Source organism: Fringilla coelebs, assembly GCF_963513975.1.
Source record: "Fringilla coelebs genome assembly, chromosome: 6".
NCBI classification, from domain to species: Eukaryota; Metazoa; Chordata; class Aves; order Passeriformes; family Fringillidae; genus Fringilla; species Fringilla coelebs.
The window spans coordinates 55,710,963-55,728,794 of NC_140034.1; the positions used below are offsets into that span (position 1 = coordinate 55,710,963).

General features: G+C 36.2%; 1 protein-coding gene across 1 annotated transcript in view; it reads right to left on the minus strand.

The window, feature by feature from the left end:
• Positions 1 to 17,832, minus strand: part of LUZP2 (leucine zipper protein 2) — a gene marked incomplete at both ends in the record, with an annotated part of 147,706 nt that overhangs the window by 16,320 nt on the left and 113,554 nt on the right. Inside the window, 2 exons of the mRNA XM_084207580.1 lie at positions 12,802 to 12,966; positions 16,808 to 16,882. Coding sequence (XP_084063706.1) covers positions 12,802 to 12,966; positions 16,808 to 16,882 — 240 coding nt within the window. The remainder of the gene's footprint in view (positions 1 to 12,801; positions 12,967 to 16,807; positions 16,883 to 17,832) is intronic.

Consider the following 17,832-nt stretch of genomic DNA (forward strand, 5'->3'; position numbering starts at 1 on the left):
ATAAAAAGGAATAAATAAAAATCAAGAAATCAAGATGGCAAGTAAACTGTGGTTTACATTCTGCATAGGAACAGAAAAACACTGTAATAAAATTTAAAAAATGAATAAATATCCAACTGCAAAGCACACGTTGCACATCATTTGTACAATACAAACTGTATAGCAGCAGGGTAAACCTGGATTTGTATTATGTTTGCATCATAAGCTATGATATCTATCCCATTACATTTACATTTCTCTAGACCTCCTAGCATTTTGGGAAAAAAACTGTTGAGAGAAAAAAATAAACCAATGACCAAAACTTCTTCAATAAATAATATATACATTTTAATCTCTAAATGATGTATCCGGACACAGGCTGGGGTTGTTAATCTGTTTGACAGATATTTAGACTTGCTTGCTGTAGTTGAAGATGTAAGATTACCATGTGTGATATAGTATACTAAAGATACTGCAAATATCTAGGCACAGTACCATTGACTGAAGCTGAAGGGTCACCTTGGCCAAGTTAAATTGCTCTTAGTGTTTATGTAACACTTTTACTGCCTTTCAACAGAATTTTATGCAAGTCAGTATCTTTTTAAAAAGCTAGGCAATGTGCTTCTGCTATTTTTGGCTCTCAATTCACACAGAAACAATTTTATGCAACTCTACAGAGGCTAGTTTAATCTTAAAATCATGCATTTCTGGTAATTTTTCACTTTTTTTCTTCCATTTGATCTGCAGTGGGAGTTAGACTTTAAACTTTTCTGTCTACCCTTGTGATTTTCTAGGGGGTGGTCTGCCATAGCATGACAGAAATATGAAGGAAGATAAAGCATGGAACCATGAAATCACACTTTTTTCCTCCCAAATGTCTCTTGATTCAGAGATACAATTATTGCTATTATGACAGTCCAAACTATGGAGTTACATTCACAAATGGAAATGGTGAGGAAAGCAGTTGGTTCCCTCAGATAGATCTGTCTGTCTATCTATCTATCTATCTATCTATCTATCTATCTATCTATCTATCTATCTATCTATCGATCTCTATATACATATATACAATATGTATATTTGAAAACACATTTTGTCGCTCTTCTCTACTGGATTCAATGAGCAGCTAATGGAATTCTGACCCAGGGAGGAGGCATCTCTAATCTAACATTCATTGATTAAAACAGTTTCACAATATTGGTATTAGTGAAATGACTGAATAACTTTCCTCTTATTAATTTGTCTTCCTAGAACAGCTGTGTCCAAAAATTCATGACAAGTTTGTTGTTGGTAGAGGAACAGATTTTCTTCATGCCGTGTGAGAATCATTGCTGTTTGCTGTACAAGCACAGAGAAACTGCTATATACAAGCAGAGAAAAACAAATTGCAGAAGTTCAGTGCTAATTCAAAGCCAGACTATTTGACCAGAAAGGCAATAATACAGAAATCAGTACAGATACATAAAGATAGTAAGAAACTTAAAAACATGTAGGTAACTATTGGTATTTTTCATTTTAATTGCACTTAACTGGTCATATATCTGGATAACAATGAATAACAATAAAAACCACCTTTCATTTAGACTAGGAATAAAGATCTTGCAATTATAAAATGCAGAATAAGCATCCCATTTGAAGCCAGAATAATTTTGGTTTGATCCAGTGACTGAAATTTCAGTTACACAAATCCTTCATGGCAAAATTTATGCCCAGGAGCTGAAGAAGAAGTTTTGTATTTTCAAGAAGAAACAGAATGTATATGTTTAAACACTTGTAGACTTCACATCAGCAGCTACAATACAGGAGAGGTGATACATAAAAAGTTCTAAGTCTTAAATGAACATATCATGAACTAAATGTAGCTTCACTGTAAAAGGGAGTAAAGAAACTGAAGTATTATGCAAACATCTTTTAAGTACTTCATAGATATTTAGGGATGGTTGTAGAAGTTTTAGATCCTATAAAACAGAAATGAATTCCTTTATTGCTGGTGAGCTATTAGTTGTACTTACAAGTGTTGGAACCCAGGACATTCCTCTGGCTGCCCTGGAGAACTCCAGACCCTGGCAGGGGGCTCAGAGACCTTGGCACAGAGTCAAAGACACCTGTGCCTTTGATTTTAGCCCTTGGAAAAAACAACTACTGACTTTGTGTGAGGAGTTACAAGCCACAAGAGTTTGAGAAGAAGGACAGCGAATGACATGGGGTGAAAATGAAATGGGGTGAAAATGTAATGGGGTGAAAAAGTAGAATTTTGGGGTTTTTAGAATGGGGGTTCAAGAGGCAAGAGGGAGGAATCTGGGTGTGTCCTGTTCTTCTTCTTCCTCTCCTTCTTCTTTTTCTCCTTTTTCTTCTCCTTTTTCTTCTTCTCCTTTTTCTCCTCCTTCTCCTCCTTCTCCTTCTTCTCCTTCTTCTCCTTCTTCTCCTTCTCCTTCTTCTTCTTCTTCTCTTCTTCTTCTTCTTCTTCTTCTGCTGTGATGGTGACACTTGTGGATTGGTTTAGGACAGAGACAGACTGTCTAACATAGGTGATAGGTATTGGAAAATTACTGTAAATGAAGTACAGGTAGTTCTTAAGATAAAAAGCCAACACCACCCCAAGGGCGGGGACTGTGCCACAACCCGACCTGCTGGGCAGATCTCAGCAGGTCAGAGAAAGAATGTAACAGAAAAGAGAAAACAAACAACCTTGAAAAGCAGAACTGATGAATCTCTGCTTCTTCTTTAGTCATGGGGCTTGGAAAAAGATACTTTTCAATACCTTGGGAGCCATTTCAGCCACAGAAACCCGAGATACAAGCACAGTCCATGGACTGCTCCGGGCCATACATGCCTCAGAGGTCTGCTGACAGAACCATGGAATGATTTGGATTGGAAAGGAAAGGATCTGAAGTCATCTAGTCCAGTCACCCTGCCACCTTCCACTCTGAGTTGTGGAAGTGTCCCACTTCCACAGGTACACCTTCTACGAGACCAGGTTGTTTAAAGCCTCATCCAAGCTGGCCTTGAACACTTCCAGGGATAGGGTATTCATAACTTATTTGGGCAATGTGTATCTACATTCCTGCTGAGAGCTTTTGTAATGAATTGGAACTGTTGGAAAACTCTGGAAAAGGCAGCAAAGGCTGCATAAAGCAGTGATAATCAGAAATATCGAGTGGCATGTTGCTGTGACTAGAGTTTGCTTTAGAGAAGCTAAGCTGCTCATTTTTTTCCTTCAGCTGCTTCTTTTTCCCTAGTAACTTTGGCCTCAGTTTTTTGGCTTGACACTTGATGTGTCCTTTTTCTTCAGTGTTTTTGGCTGTTGCCTGGATTACATGCCAGTGTGTCATTTGCCAGGCCTGCACTGAATTCAGTGGTGATATATTGGCTTGACAGGGAAAGACATTTCCATGCAGGCTGTTAAAAATAAAGACTGCATCATTCCCTGTGCTTGGAAAGAGCTTTACTCACCTATTTAAACAATAAATAGTAATGGGGTGGACAGCAAAGTCAGGTGGCACTAGGAGTAGTCAGCAATGATGATACAGTATCAGATGCTAAATTAGACCCTAAGGAAACTTATTGTCCTTTAAAATTTTATCTGTTCAGCTCTTTAATATATAAAAACCAAAATGAGCTTAAGGTAATAGAGAATAAGGGATGGTTACAATTCTGTCTAGCTGACTAGGTTTCAGAGTTACCTAGTAATTTTTTCATTTGGTTTTTTTTCTGTAATGAATGTCTGTGTACTAACAGGCAAAATCTGGACTTCTCTTACACTGGATATCAGCATGCAAAATAGGAAAGGTCTGAGTTACACGTTTATAGATCCTTTTTTGCTGAATTTCTGCTACTGAGGTCATGGATGAAAGCATTATCTAGGAGGTTTTATACAAGTGGTAAAATGGTAGAATAAACTTTCAAGGTGCATACATCAAGAATTGTATACATCATCTTTGTGGCAAATACTATGCCAGGTGAGACAAAATTTCCACAGAGGTTTCTTCTGTCCTTAATGTATATGAGGATATTAAAAATTCACAGCATAAAGCAACTCTCAGTGACTCCAAACTATGGCATCAGAGAGTTGGGGTAGAAAGCAAACCTTTTTTTAGTGGCTTAGTTGCTCATTCTGTCTAATGCCAGAATGAAGTATGGATCATTTCTCTTGAGATTTCTTCTAATAATAATTTGCTTAGCAGTAACTCTAGATGTCTTTTTTTAATTTATCTGTGGCTAAAACACAAAGAAAAGGAAATAGAATTAATTAGGTTTGAAAACATACGGTTTTGTTGAATAGTCATGCATACAATAAATATTATTACTAGATAAAAAAAACTTGTTAGTAAGTTTTTATAAGTCAATTACCTATATTAGATTGTATTTAATCCTGTGATTTCACATTCCTTTATTAATAGTTATATTTTAGATCATTTTTTCTTATAGAGTGAGCAAGTTCAAATACCTAGTACTTTGTAGATGCAAAGCTCAAGGATTGCTAGAGATATGGTATATGCTCTTGCAAATATATGTATATATAAACTACATGTATAAATACACCTTCTGCTTCATTTTTCCACCACTTCTGAAGTCTTAAAAGAGGCACCCTTCATCCTTCACTGTAGGGAAAGGAACTCTCTTTTTTGTGACTATTAAGCATCTTCAGTTGTGTGTGGGTGGTTGATGTTATAATACTGAAGAAACTGAAACCACCAAATAAACACATTCATTCAACAACACTCTTCATTTCCTACAGCCATCATAAAGGAAAAAGCAATTATCCACGGGATAATGAACACTGTATAACATTACTTACACTCAGAGCAGCAATGATAGACACCACCAGAACACATTTATAGGCAATTACAGTCTTTCCAAATGAATGAAACAGCTATTCAAGTTACAGACATTAACAGTTCAATTTGCAGGAAGACAAAGCCAAAGATGCTCAACTCTGGATGAGGTACAGACCCTAGGAAGAGCAGCTTGGTGAATCTGGAATCCTTCTGAACCATGACCTGAATTCCATAAATGGGGGTCACTTGGAGAAGTGCTTTTCCTTTTGAGGCTTTGACTTTTCTCCCGCAATTCTGCTTGAGAAGAGGCTTTTAAAATTGATTTAAGCATGGTAAAGAAAACTTTTTTAAAAAACCCCTCTACTTGGCTGTGTGAAAATGTGTATTTTATGATTGGCTTTTTGCAAATATTAAAATGAATTTTATATGTGTGATTTTAGAAAGTTATGCTGTATTAATTTTCTGAAGCAGCGTGTTAAATATAGTTTTAGGCTATAATATAATGTTAAAATAGAAACTATTATACTTTTTCTTAAACAAAGGACTCCCACCAGATAGCAACCACAGAACACCTAAACCTTTCAGAGAAAGAGAATTTATTGCTCCATTATCAGAAGAAATGAACTTCTTCCTGCCTCGCTCAGCCATGAAGACGCCATCAGGATTCAGAGGAAGGAGCTGACACTGCCCAGACAGAATCCTGTGTTTGAATGGAATTAATGCATCATGGGTGAGGTGTATGAATATGCAACAGGCTGTTGCTTTTAAGGGTTAATCCCCTGTTAACGTGGGTCCTTTTTTGGGCTTATTTTGCCCAGAAAGAGGCACCCGGACTGTCCCTGACTCTTTGTGCTTATTGTCTCATATTGTCCTAATCCAAACTGTCCAAATTTTTATTACTCTAATTATATTGCTTTTTTAATAACTATTTTATTTTTATTAAACTTTTAAAATTTTAAAAACAAGTGATTGGTGTTTTTCATACCTGCTTAAGTATCTTCTAAACAGTTGCACTTATAAATAATTACCTGACAATATAATAATATGATAACAGTTCCACCAACATAGATCTGGACTGCTGTCTTTCAAAAGAGATGAGAGAAAAAGGACTTAATAAATAATTTATAAATTACCTCCAAATATGTAATGATTAAATATTTAATAGTAACTAATTATATTACTCTACTGCTTCAAACACTCAATTTTAGCACCATCCAAATAACTTTCAAGGATTTGAACAAAAATATACTCGATGTTAGAAGTTTTTTGTTGCAAATCAATGTCTGCTTTTCCATTATATGAGAGCACATTCCTTCAGACTAAATGACGTTTAACTTACTAATTTTTATTTTGCATTTTATCTATTATTGCTTTAGCATAAAATAATAAATGTAGAAAAAGGGGGAGATGAACCATTTTGGAAGAAGACGGGATTCCAGGTATAAGGCAGTAAGTAGTATTTTACATTGCTCAGGGCTAAATTGAACTTAAATGGCTTGGATTTAATCACTAGTTCATGCCTCAATTCTTATGCCTTATGATTCAATGCAGTACTTCTAATCAAATTCCTAGAAAATTCCTAATACTGGCCAAAATGCTCAATGGATATTTCCTTTATGAATATTTTCCAAACCACATCTTTGCTGAAATCAAAGAAAAGGGTCTTAACTGTTTTAACATAAAACAATTTTAACTTTCTCTAATGTTTCCCACTTAGCTACCTATACACATATCAAGGCAAACTTTGTAAGATTAATAATACATATTTTATAAAGGATACATGCATTAATAATTTTCAAATAAATCTTCAATATATCTTTGGGTTGAAAAATTCCCTTGGGAGTACTTTCAAAATTACTCTCTATTTGGTAAACTACTTAAAATAATCTGTTAGCTCTTCTGCACATTTTCTGGGTTCATTTACACAGAACATCCATTAAAAAATTGCTAATATTAAAAAAAAAAAAAAGGAAAATGGGGTTGCTAATGTGTAACTGCAAAGACACATAAATTCAGTCTTACTGTCATTGCTCACATGCACATATTTTTTAACAGAACATGTAACAAACACATCACCTAGGAAAGTCAAAAGATGAAAAATATATCACTATTTTTCTGCTAAATGCAACTTCAACTAAAATTAGAAACAGTACATTTTACCAATCATCTCTGCTGTCACCAGGAAAAAAAAAAAAAAGGAAAAAAAAAGAGAAACTTAAGAAAAATCACTTGATGTGAGCAGGTGAGAAAAGATCTGTCTGAAATAATAATATCTGAAAAGTAATTAGGGGTCTTCTCTGCTTCTGATAGAGAAAAAGCTTGTCCAGAAATCTGCTGAGCATCACAGCAAGCTCTAGTTTGGGGTCTGGCTTTAGACTGAAGCAAAATTAGGTAAACTGGATGTATGCTGTAAATGCTAATCCACAGGTCCGTGTGAGACCATTCACCATACCTAACAATCTGGATTTTGATGTTATTTAAAACATTTATTAAGAAATTTAAATTTTGTATATACATATACGTTTTCAACCACTGTCAAGCTGTAATCCACAGTATTTTGAGACATATTACGTAATAGATTATGGGAGACTTTATTGAAACATCTGAGAGATAAAGAGTTAATTAAAAAAAGATATTTGGAGTGAGTAATTATGGAGTAATTTTAATTTACAGACAAACAGATCTGCAGTTAACAGCCACAAAAAGTGCAGCAATAAAAAAACAGTTACCCCTTTGACTCATTAGCACATTGCTAATTTCAGAGCTGAACCCTGGGGTAACGGGCTACTTACACTATGCAACAAAGAGGAGGGAGGTCAAATAGTTATTGAAATGAAGATAAAGATTGTGCCACTAAAACTTGAAGGAAAAGGATATTTTGTGTGTGTGTGTGTTGAGGAGGAGGGTGGTTTAACAGACTAAATAAGAGATGCAAAGTACTTATTTCCATTTCCCTTGATTGTATTCAGTTGAATTTAAAAAAAACCCTCTAAAACTAATTTACTATCAATATAATGTACTAGTAATGAAGACTTTTGTAGAGCAAGTAATAAACCCAAAGAGCTTTAGGTTTCAACTTCATGGTCTCTGGTGTTAAACATTTTTCCAGCTTGCAATAAAATTTTATTAAAAATTAGGAACAGAAGAAAACGGCCTGTAGAAAAAGTTCAGTGGAATCTTTATGAGGCAACAGCAAAAACATAATCTAATGTAAATTTCAGAAATAAAAGTAATGAGCAGGAGTTGCCAGAACCTTGTGAGCCACCATTAACATTAATACTGGATTATAGCTGCTATCTAGATGATCATAATGAGAATAAAACTCTATTAGCCCAAAGGCAGCTATGAAAAAAAAAAAAGCGCAGAATAGGAGAGACTTACATGAATAAATAAGTCATGCTAGTAATGTGTATGCAATTAAATTACCTTCTATCTATTTCAAAACAAAATTCTTTCTCCATTAGCCTTACAGACAGTCACCGTACCTGACATTTCTGAGGTATCATAGGAAACATGTATTCCTTTGTCTTTGAAATTAAATCCTAAAACAATGGATAGCATCATTTTTCAATGCTATTTTATTCCTCTAATGTTTATGCATTGGGAAAGGTTTATATGACTGCATGTCATTACTGCACAGCACAGAATGTGTCTGACTCTACTTTCAGTAATTGCCTTTTTTTCTTTTTAATTACAGTTTTCTGATTCCTTGGTTAAACACAATGATCTACAGGTCACTGAAACTGCAGGTTTTGGTGACATCATTAACTGTGGCAGAAGTAAAGCTGGAGGCAACAGGAGTTGGTAAGTTCTAAGGTACCAGCAGCTGACTCCTAAGACCTAAATGGAACACAAATCCATACACTGCCCTCAATACTCCTACTGGTCACTTACAGCTGGCCATAGATAGAAACACACGAAAACTGAGGTAGGAAAGGACCTCTCAGATCAAGTCCAACCATCACCTAATACTGCAAGGTCCACCACCAAACCATATCTAGATGTTTTTTATATTTTATATCTAATATAAAACCACATATATAATATTTTGTGCCTGTTAGGTTTTCTTTCTGATAAAGTTATGAGGTCACATGTTATTTTTACCCCCAGCTGTGAGCATACAACTATTTTCAAATAATAACCCTAATTACAGAATTACTGAATCACAGAATTAATTAGGTTGGAAAAGACTTTTGAGATCATCAAGTCCCATTCCATTCAGCCTGTATTTTCTCCATTGGTACAAGGAATCTGATGTGGCATTCATAGGTTGTCTTTCAACCTATGCTATGTAAAATATGGGAACGGGTGCAATTGTTTACAGTTTAAAATTCAAGTGCATTTCCACTCTTAGAATAGTGCAGTTCACAAAATACACAAAGCCTGCAGGGAGTTTATAAACAAGAAATTCATTTGAGGAATATATGGAACAATGTTTTTGCATTAGGAAAAAATACTGTGGACACAAGCTATCCCATATTATTTTGGTATCACTGTGTTCTCCATGATTTTCGTATTCAAGCTCAGTACTGGAAACAGAATTTTCTTGTTTCACTTTTGATTTTGGTTCACCATTAATTTTCCACAGTGCTGCTAAAGCTCATTTTGTTGTATTTGGAGTACAGGTATATTTACACAGCACAGCCAAAGATATTATTACAGTTTTTGGTTTGTTTAAGGTGTAATGTTAACCTTTACCAGAAAGAAGAATTAATAGAAATGGAGTAAGAATGCAATCTCTCCACTAGCTCCACATAAATTCACAGAGTTTCTTTGTCCTGCCAAGACTAAGTGCAGAAAATGCATCACTAGGTCTTCAGAAGCAGTGCTTTGATTCTCTGACTACCCCAACCCACACTTGCCATGGCTATTCCCACACTGCCCATGGCTAGCAGCCCAGTCAATGTTATGATTTCCATACATAAACTACACTGTTTAAGTATCCAGGTGCTTAGGCATTCATGTGGAGGATAAAAAGGAAAGCAGAGTTTCAGTTCTCTTATGTTTTCATTTTTCTCTTTCATCACCACCTCTGTAATGGGAATGAGGCAAGAAAAGTGCTACAACAAAAGGTAGATCCAACTATCAACTAGTTTGGAAAGATTTTCCACTGGCAGAACATAGAATAGTTATTGACATTACAGTGCAAAAGAAAGTATATAATAAAAGTAATAGTCAATAATACATAAAGATAAAAATATCATGGTTAAGGATTACTGATCTGCCTTCTGGTCATGCTTGATTTTAGTTGTGTCATTGAACTTGTATGCACAGAGCCCTAAATCCATTTGTCAATGTGTACTTTCAGCACCAGTGTTGAGTTATGACATGTACATGACAGGCAAAATGGCTTTGAATTGAATATTAGTGCCAATTAACATGGTGAATTCTGTATTTTATATTCTTATTCTGCAAATATTAACTTTTTGAAGACATGTCAAAAAGCAGACCTCAGACTTACACTGCTTTTGATCACTTTGAGATTACTTTACCTTGATTTAAATGTAACAATTTCTCATCACTACACAATTTTCCAGATTGAGGAACTATCCAGAACAACCACTTCATTTTGCACTGATTCAGGCACTTAACAATGCCCTGCTTTGCACACATTTTTTAAACCTAATTTATTCTTTTTCATATCACATTCTCTAGAAAAAACAAAATGCCCAAGTACTTTCTTTTCAAGAAATATGGCAACTTGCTTTCCTAGTTATCCTTTCAACACCAGGTTCTTGTGCTAAATATCTCTAACAAGCTCTCAGGTATCATGGTTACCAATAATGAATACAAAATATACAATCTACTTACTTGGATTTTTTTTTTAAATGAGGGAGCAACCCCATCCCAGGGATAATTGCCCCCAGGTGCTACAGATATCATATACTGTATGATTTATCCTTCCATGGATTTTAAGTAAGTTTGACATTTTAGAAAGTAATTTTTAGGCTGGAAGAGAATAATTTTAAGGTATTTACCAGACAAATTATCATTTGTTGCCTGAAGGTGAAAGTGCTGCTTATCAGACATGACAAGACCTGTAAGTGCTGCTCATCTTAAGTTCCCACTTTTATGTATGATAGCACATTTATTTAATCACACACATTTATATTCCCTCCAAATACTGGCCTGCTGTATCAAAATATTTACGCAAATCTAATAATAATGAAAAAGAGAGCTCTACTTCTTTCTTTAAGAGTTAATTGGTGTTTGTAAAAGGGGAAAAAAAAGCCAAGGAGAAGATATAAAACAAAGGGTATCAAAATAAAAAACCACTTACACAGCTCAAGTGCAGAGGGTGACTGACTATGATTCTTTACCAACTTTTTTCACAGTAGCAGATTCCATTAGTTTTATAATCAAAGATAATACACAGATTTTTAATAACGAGGTGTCAGTGTGTGAAAGGTCTGCAGACCACTGTTCTTTCAGACATTTTCATGGCACATGCCAAGTGCAGAGAAATACGAGAAATGCCTATTAAGAAGCAGTTTAACTTATTCAAGCACTTCTGGATACAGAGGACTAGAGGCTGGTTTCTCAAAAGGCTATAGCACAGAAGTACTGACACATTTTACCAAGTATATTAAACACAAAGTCTATTATGACAATTGAAAAAAAACAAAGGAAGAGTACTCTGTATTTCAGTCAAATATAAAAAATTTAATTCTAATCTTTATTCTGTATTCTCATGTCCCTATGTGTAACATCAAGGAGACCCCAAATTCTCCAAAGGCTCTGACCCTAGACCAATGTTAAACAGAAACATACTCCCTAGCTGGCCCTTATCCTTCAGTACTTCTCTCAAGACAGAGGCATGAAAACTTCCAACCTGAAAAGGACAATAAGAGCAAGATAAACAATTCTACAGCCACATTAATTAGGAACAATATGCTCCTGAGATCCCAGAGTGCTGCTCAGTTTGCACCACCCACAAAAGAAAAGTCTGCCATCCTGTAGAACACAGATCCAGTGAGCTTAATCTAAATGAACACTGTCATACCCACGTGCTGCTAATAATTAATAAAGTGCTTTTTTTCCAGAGGTAATAATTTCTGGGAATGCTGGTTTCTTCCTTCAAAGCAGATATTAATAAACCGACAATCATAATTTTAAGAGTAGCAATGTGACATCCAGTTTTATATTTATATTCTGCTTTCTGAAATGGTGTTTTAATTACATATAGAAAGATTCCTAATTTTTGGCTTCAGCCTATGCACGAACAGTAAATACGAACAGCTGCCATATATAAATTGCAAATTGGCTATGGGATAGCAATTCCTATTTTTATTTCAGTTTTGTATTGAAAGGAGGACATTGAAGTGTCCTTCTGTAAAATTTCCTTTTCACTGAAATTACAGATTTCTTCTAAATCTATCTATTCAATCAGTTGAATTCAGGAGCAAAATGCAACACTGCAGATGAAAATTACTAGGACAGTTGTTAATCAATGTGAATCTTGACTGTATTATAATGTTTGAATTTATTTACTCAAACCAGTTTTTATCTTTTTCTTTCCTCATGCTTTCTCTGAAACTGCCCTTCTCATCTTGCAAGACTGGAATAGTCCCTATTCCCTATTGTCAAGTTCACTGATCCATTTTGGCAATTTTGATTTGGGTGTCCCAGATTATTTTATGGTTTTTATATAATTTTTTTTCCACTGAAAGAAACCATGATAAGCAATCCCATATTACTGTTTAGTGCTGTATTACCACAAACTCACCTTCAGTGCCTGACAGGTAAATGACCCTATGAATTAGCACCCTCATTTATTTTAAATGCAAATCCATCTTCACTGTAGATCTGTCATGCAGACATGATCCATTTATCAAGTGATAGGATTTTGTTACTCAGTAAAATGTAGCTACTTCCCAACTAAAAAAACAATTTATTGACATCAAAAACAGTCTTAGAATTATCCTCAAAATTTGTCATAATCTTCCAATGAATTTGAAATCCTCCTTAGTTTCAGTTTGATGGTTTTACAGGACAAACTTTCAAAGATGTTTAAAAAATACCCCAACCAAGAGTCAAACCATACCTTGGTGCTTGTCACTTGAAATGGAACTTTGGAGCCCTTTGTATTTGAGGAAGTCAGCTTCCCAGCTGGTTTTGGAGAGATGAGATTCGTGGTGGCAGGCTGATTGCGCAGCACAGAAGACAGGCAAAGCTGCACAGTCTCCTTCAGAGCTTTCAGCTGTGACTCCTGGGGAAAACAAGAAACCATCACTTCTCCAAGATGTGCTATGATGAACACAATGGCTTACTTTCTCCATCTGTATTAAACCAAGCACTTATGAGCAGCTGCTGCTTTTTTTTACTGATGGAAGGAATTAAGACTCTCTCAAGCAGCATTTTTATGGGATTAGGTTACCGTACATTAGACACCACACTGCCTAGGAAGTCTCTGCACTCTCTTCCCATCCCTTCAAGCAGTGTTATCCACATTGATTATTGCAAATAGTACTTAAATATATTTTTTTTAAAAGAAAAATACGATTTACAAAATATATTACATACAAAATATCAATTTACAAAATATCATGTCCAGCCTTTTATGTGTAATACCTACAGAGAAGTCATAAGTATTGCAAGATGCAGACTTTGCATAGTGTTTTGTCTATAACATTTCTAATAATTGGTATTTTTCCATGTTATAGATAGGTTATAATCCAACTAAAATGGCTTCCCTCATGGGCATATTATACTTTTGCACTATACAGTAAAAAACCATAGGTCTTTTTAACACTTAAAAATATTTTTGTCCAGACCCACTACGGTCCATTAAGCCAAAATAAAACTTCTAAGTGGTGAAGTGCTTGAGGCTCATGTTAGAACATTTGTATTTTACTCCCAGAAACACAGATAGATATATTAATGGAAATAAGAACTCTGTAATTGACATAAGCTGAGAGAGCAAGAACAATGAGATAACTACAGCAGTGAGGAAATCATCTTTAAATCTTTATTTCATCAAAGCAAGACGTGTCAAATGTTAGCCACTGAGGTAACTTCCTACACTCACTTCAGGGGGAGTTAGCAGCATTTGACATTAAAAAAACACCTAATTTCTAGTTTTTTCCTTTTTATTAAACATGCACCTGTAAATACAGAATACCTTCATGTTTCAATCATCAAAGATTTTTTTAAAGGTACATAAATCAAGGTATACCATGGCAAAAGCTGGTGGAAAACATATGTGTGTATGGTGGAAAACATGTATATAACATTACATACTACATCTAAAGTATGTAAAATATTTCATATAGAATAAAAATATGCCATTGTCATATTAATCCTAAGCAATGGCATACAAAATGTTTTAGTTTATTTTCTTAGCAAATATTTTTGAGAACATGACAAGTATTTTGTATTACATCAGATAAACTTCCCCTGAACTGAAAGCAGGGAATGTATCTCTTAACTGGAAAAAACTGAGTGCTTCTTAAAAAAACAAACAAAGCAGATGGACACATGCTCCCAGCTCAGTGTGGTCTGCAAATTCACTAAAGAAAGACTCAATCCCCTCATCCATGTGGTCAGTAAAAATACTCAGCAGAGCTGGCCCCAGCACAGAGCCTTGAGGGACTCCCTGGTGCCTGGCTGCCAGCTGGATGCAGCACTGCTCCCCACCCCTCTCTGGCCTGGCCACCCAGCTCTGAACCCAGCACAGAGTGCTCCTGCCCCAGCCCTGGGCTGCAGCTTTTCCAGGGGTGGGCTGTGGGAGACAGTGCCAAAGGCCTGATGGAGTCCAAAGAGACACATCCACAGCCCTTCCTGCATCCACTGGTCATAAAAGGAGACCAGGTGGGTCAAACACGACCTTCCCCTCCTAAAGCCCTGCTGGCTGCTCTGATCCCCTGGCCATCCTGTACGTGCTGCGTGATGACACTCGGGATAAACTGTTCCATAACCTTACTGGTACTGAGGTCAGGCTAGCTGGCCTATAATTACCAGAATCTTCCTTCTCACCCTTGCTGTGAATGGGTGTCACACTGGGCAGCTTCCAGCCATCTGGAACCTCACCAGTGAGCCAGGACTGCTGGTAAATGATGGAGAGCGGCTTTCCCAAGCTCATCTGCCAGCTCCCTCATCACCCTGGGGTGGATCCCGTCTGGTCCCATGGATTTATGAACATCCAAGCAGCTCAGCAGTTCTCTAGAAGGTGTTAAGCACCTCCACTTTCTCCTCATCTGCAATTATTAAGTTCTTTCCCACATCTAATAAAGAACAAAGGTTGGTCTTACCCTTCCTTTTGCCATTAATATATCTGTAAAAACATTTTTATTTTCCTTTACAGAAGTCACCATTTTAAGTTTGAATTGAGCTTTAGCCTCCCTAATTTTTTTTCCTACGTGCTCTAGCAGTCCCCTAAAGAACTTCCCGAGAGACCTGACCCTCCTTCCAAAGATGATACATCCTCTTTTTATTCCTAAGTTCCTCCAAAACATCCTTGCCCATCCATTTATCCATTTGACTCAGGCACCCTTTAATTTCTAATTGGCAGCAGAAGATACTAGCATACTTCTTTTCAATGTAACATAGCTTTAATTCTAACTTTTCAAGTTAGGGACTGCCCAGACAGCACAAATCACCATTTGTTATGGTTAAATGGGCAGAGGTAGCAGACTGTCTAATTTTGCATGATGATACGAACTCAGTCAATCTAGTCTGATATGACCTTAGTGCTTCCTGCAGATTGCACCCATCTGAAATAACTCTCCTCTCATCCAGAAATTTCTCATCCTCTCATTTCTTAATCCTGCCATCCAGTGCTCATTCTTCCTTGGCTGCAGCCATTCCAATTTTGCAATCCAAAGGTAAAAGAAGAACAAGTAAATTTGTTTCCATCCTGTGCATAGCATAATTCAATATTGACTTTGCTGATAGAAGATCTATAAATGAACATCATGAAAGCACAGGTGAAGGAAACTATTGGAACCAGGGATGTAATTTAACAAAATTCTCTATAATCTTGCATAGATGTGAATATGGCCAAAATAGGCTGCTTACTGGCCAAAATACTGCCCACATAAGATGCATGTCTTCATATTTCCCTGATCTGTTTGTACTCCTATCACATGGCTAGATCCACAGAATCATCAAGACTGGAAGAGACCTTTAAGACCATCTGTCAACACAGGACCATTTTAATAACCCTTAAACCCAAGTGCCACATCCAGATGCCTCTTTAACACTTCTAGAGATGGGACTGCCAGCACCTTCCTGGGCAGCTTATTGCAATGCCTAATCACTTCTCCAGGGAAAATAAAAGTTCTTATTTCTAATCTCCCCTGGCACAACTTAATGTAATTTCCTCTCATTCTTTCACTTGAGAAATGCCAGAAGAAACCAACCCCTGCCTCATGACAGTTTTCTTTCAGACAGCTGTAGAGAGCAATGAGCATGAGCCTCCTCTTCTTCAGACCAAACAATGCCAGTTCCCTCAGATGCTCCTCAGAAAACAGGTTTTCTAGGCCCTTCACCAGCTTCACTGCCCTTCTCTGAGCCCACTCTAGCACTAAAATGTAATTTCTTAAGTGAGTGGCCCAAAACTGAACCCTATGTGAGGTGTGGCCTTACCAGTTCTGAGAACAGGGGGACACTTCCTTTCCTAGTCCTGCTGGCCACACTATTCTTGGTATCTGGGGCCTGGTAATACAAAATTTGTAAGCATTCTAAGGGTCCTTGGAAGGAAATAGAAAACTGCTCTAGTGTAAATAAACTTATGGCTGACACTAAGTCTATTGTCAGCACAAACTATAGTTCAATACATATCTAAATCTACTAAAAATCAGTGAAAAAAATTTTTGAGACGCCTTTTTTTCTAATTTGCCCAGCCTCTTAAATAACTTTGCAGATGCACTTAACTTCATGTATCATAATTAGCTGCACTGATTTCAGTAGCATAACCCTCAGGTACAATTCAGACACAACTTAATATGCATCTAAATAACTGCAAGGCTTTCATTTGTTTTTGTCAAAGTACACCAAAACATCCCCAGCTGATAGAGGTAAACACGCTTACATTACATGACACTTCTTACTTTGTCAAGGGCTGCGTTTTCCAATTTGTCTTTTGCAACTGATAGTTTTTGCTCCAGATCTGTTAGCTGTTGTGCCTGTGGGAATCAAGAAAAAAAGCTGATGCAATCTCCAATGCATTTTTTCATGTGAGAGAGCACAGAACAGAAATTTTACAAGCAATATTTATGGGTTGGATCAGATTTGCTTTTCCTGAGGAAAAAAAAAATTATGGTCAAATATGCTATATTGATGTGAATGCCAGTTTATAATAATTCAATGTCAATAGCAAAATTAATTCCATACTCTAAAATACTTAATATTATGTCACAAAATCCTTCTGGAAAATTCAAGGTATTCAAATATCTTTTAATAATTTTGTACATTTGTCTGACTTCTGAGTGCAATTCAAACATTATTTTGTAGTTTTAAACATTGAGATGCCAACATTAAGCTAATTTGGCATAAACAGACAAATTAGAAAACACCCAAACATTCTTGCATGCAGACACCTTATGAAATTATACTATCTACTAGTATATAAGGAAGTAACTCCAGATTTTTTTTCTCCATGTCTTTTCCTGGCAATATAAAAGGAAAATTCACAAGAATAGCCAACTATGCAACTACATAGCAGGAAAGCATTTTGGGAGACTTGTGTTTGAAGTCAGGATCAGGCTAGTAGCCTGCACCCTGAGTGGAAGGACTTCTGGCTCTATATAATGTGTATGTCATTCATGGAGTGCAGGGGTTCAGAAGATGCTTTTAAGTGTTCAGTAAATAAAGACAAATATTTTCTCTCTCTTTGCCTAGGAGGTGTATAAACCGAGTCTGTTCACTTGAAGGAAATACATTCTCTGCAAGAATTTTCTATTTCAGGGAAGCAGATTCCTGCAGTTCTCAGCCTTGTCATTAATAACACATTACTGTGCAACCAAAAGGAATAAGGATTCTTTTACTGTTGTACCTGCAAAAAAACCCAGCCTAGTAATTGTTTTCCCTGTTTGAAAAGGGAGGCATGGAGAAGGACACTAGAGTAGCCACTTAT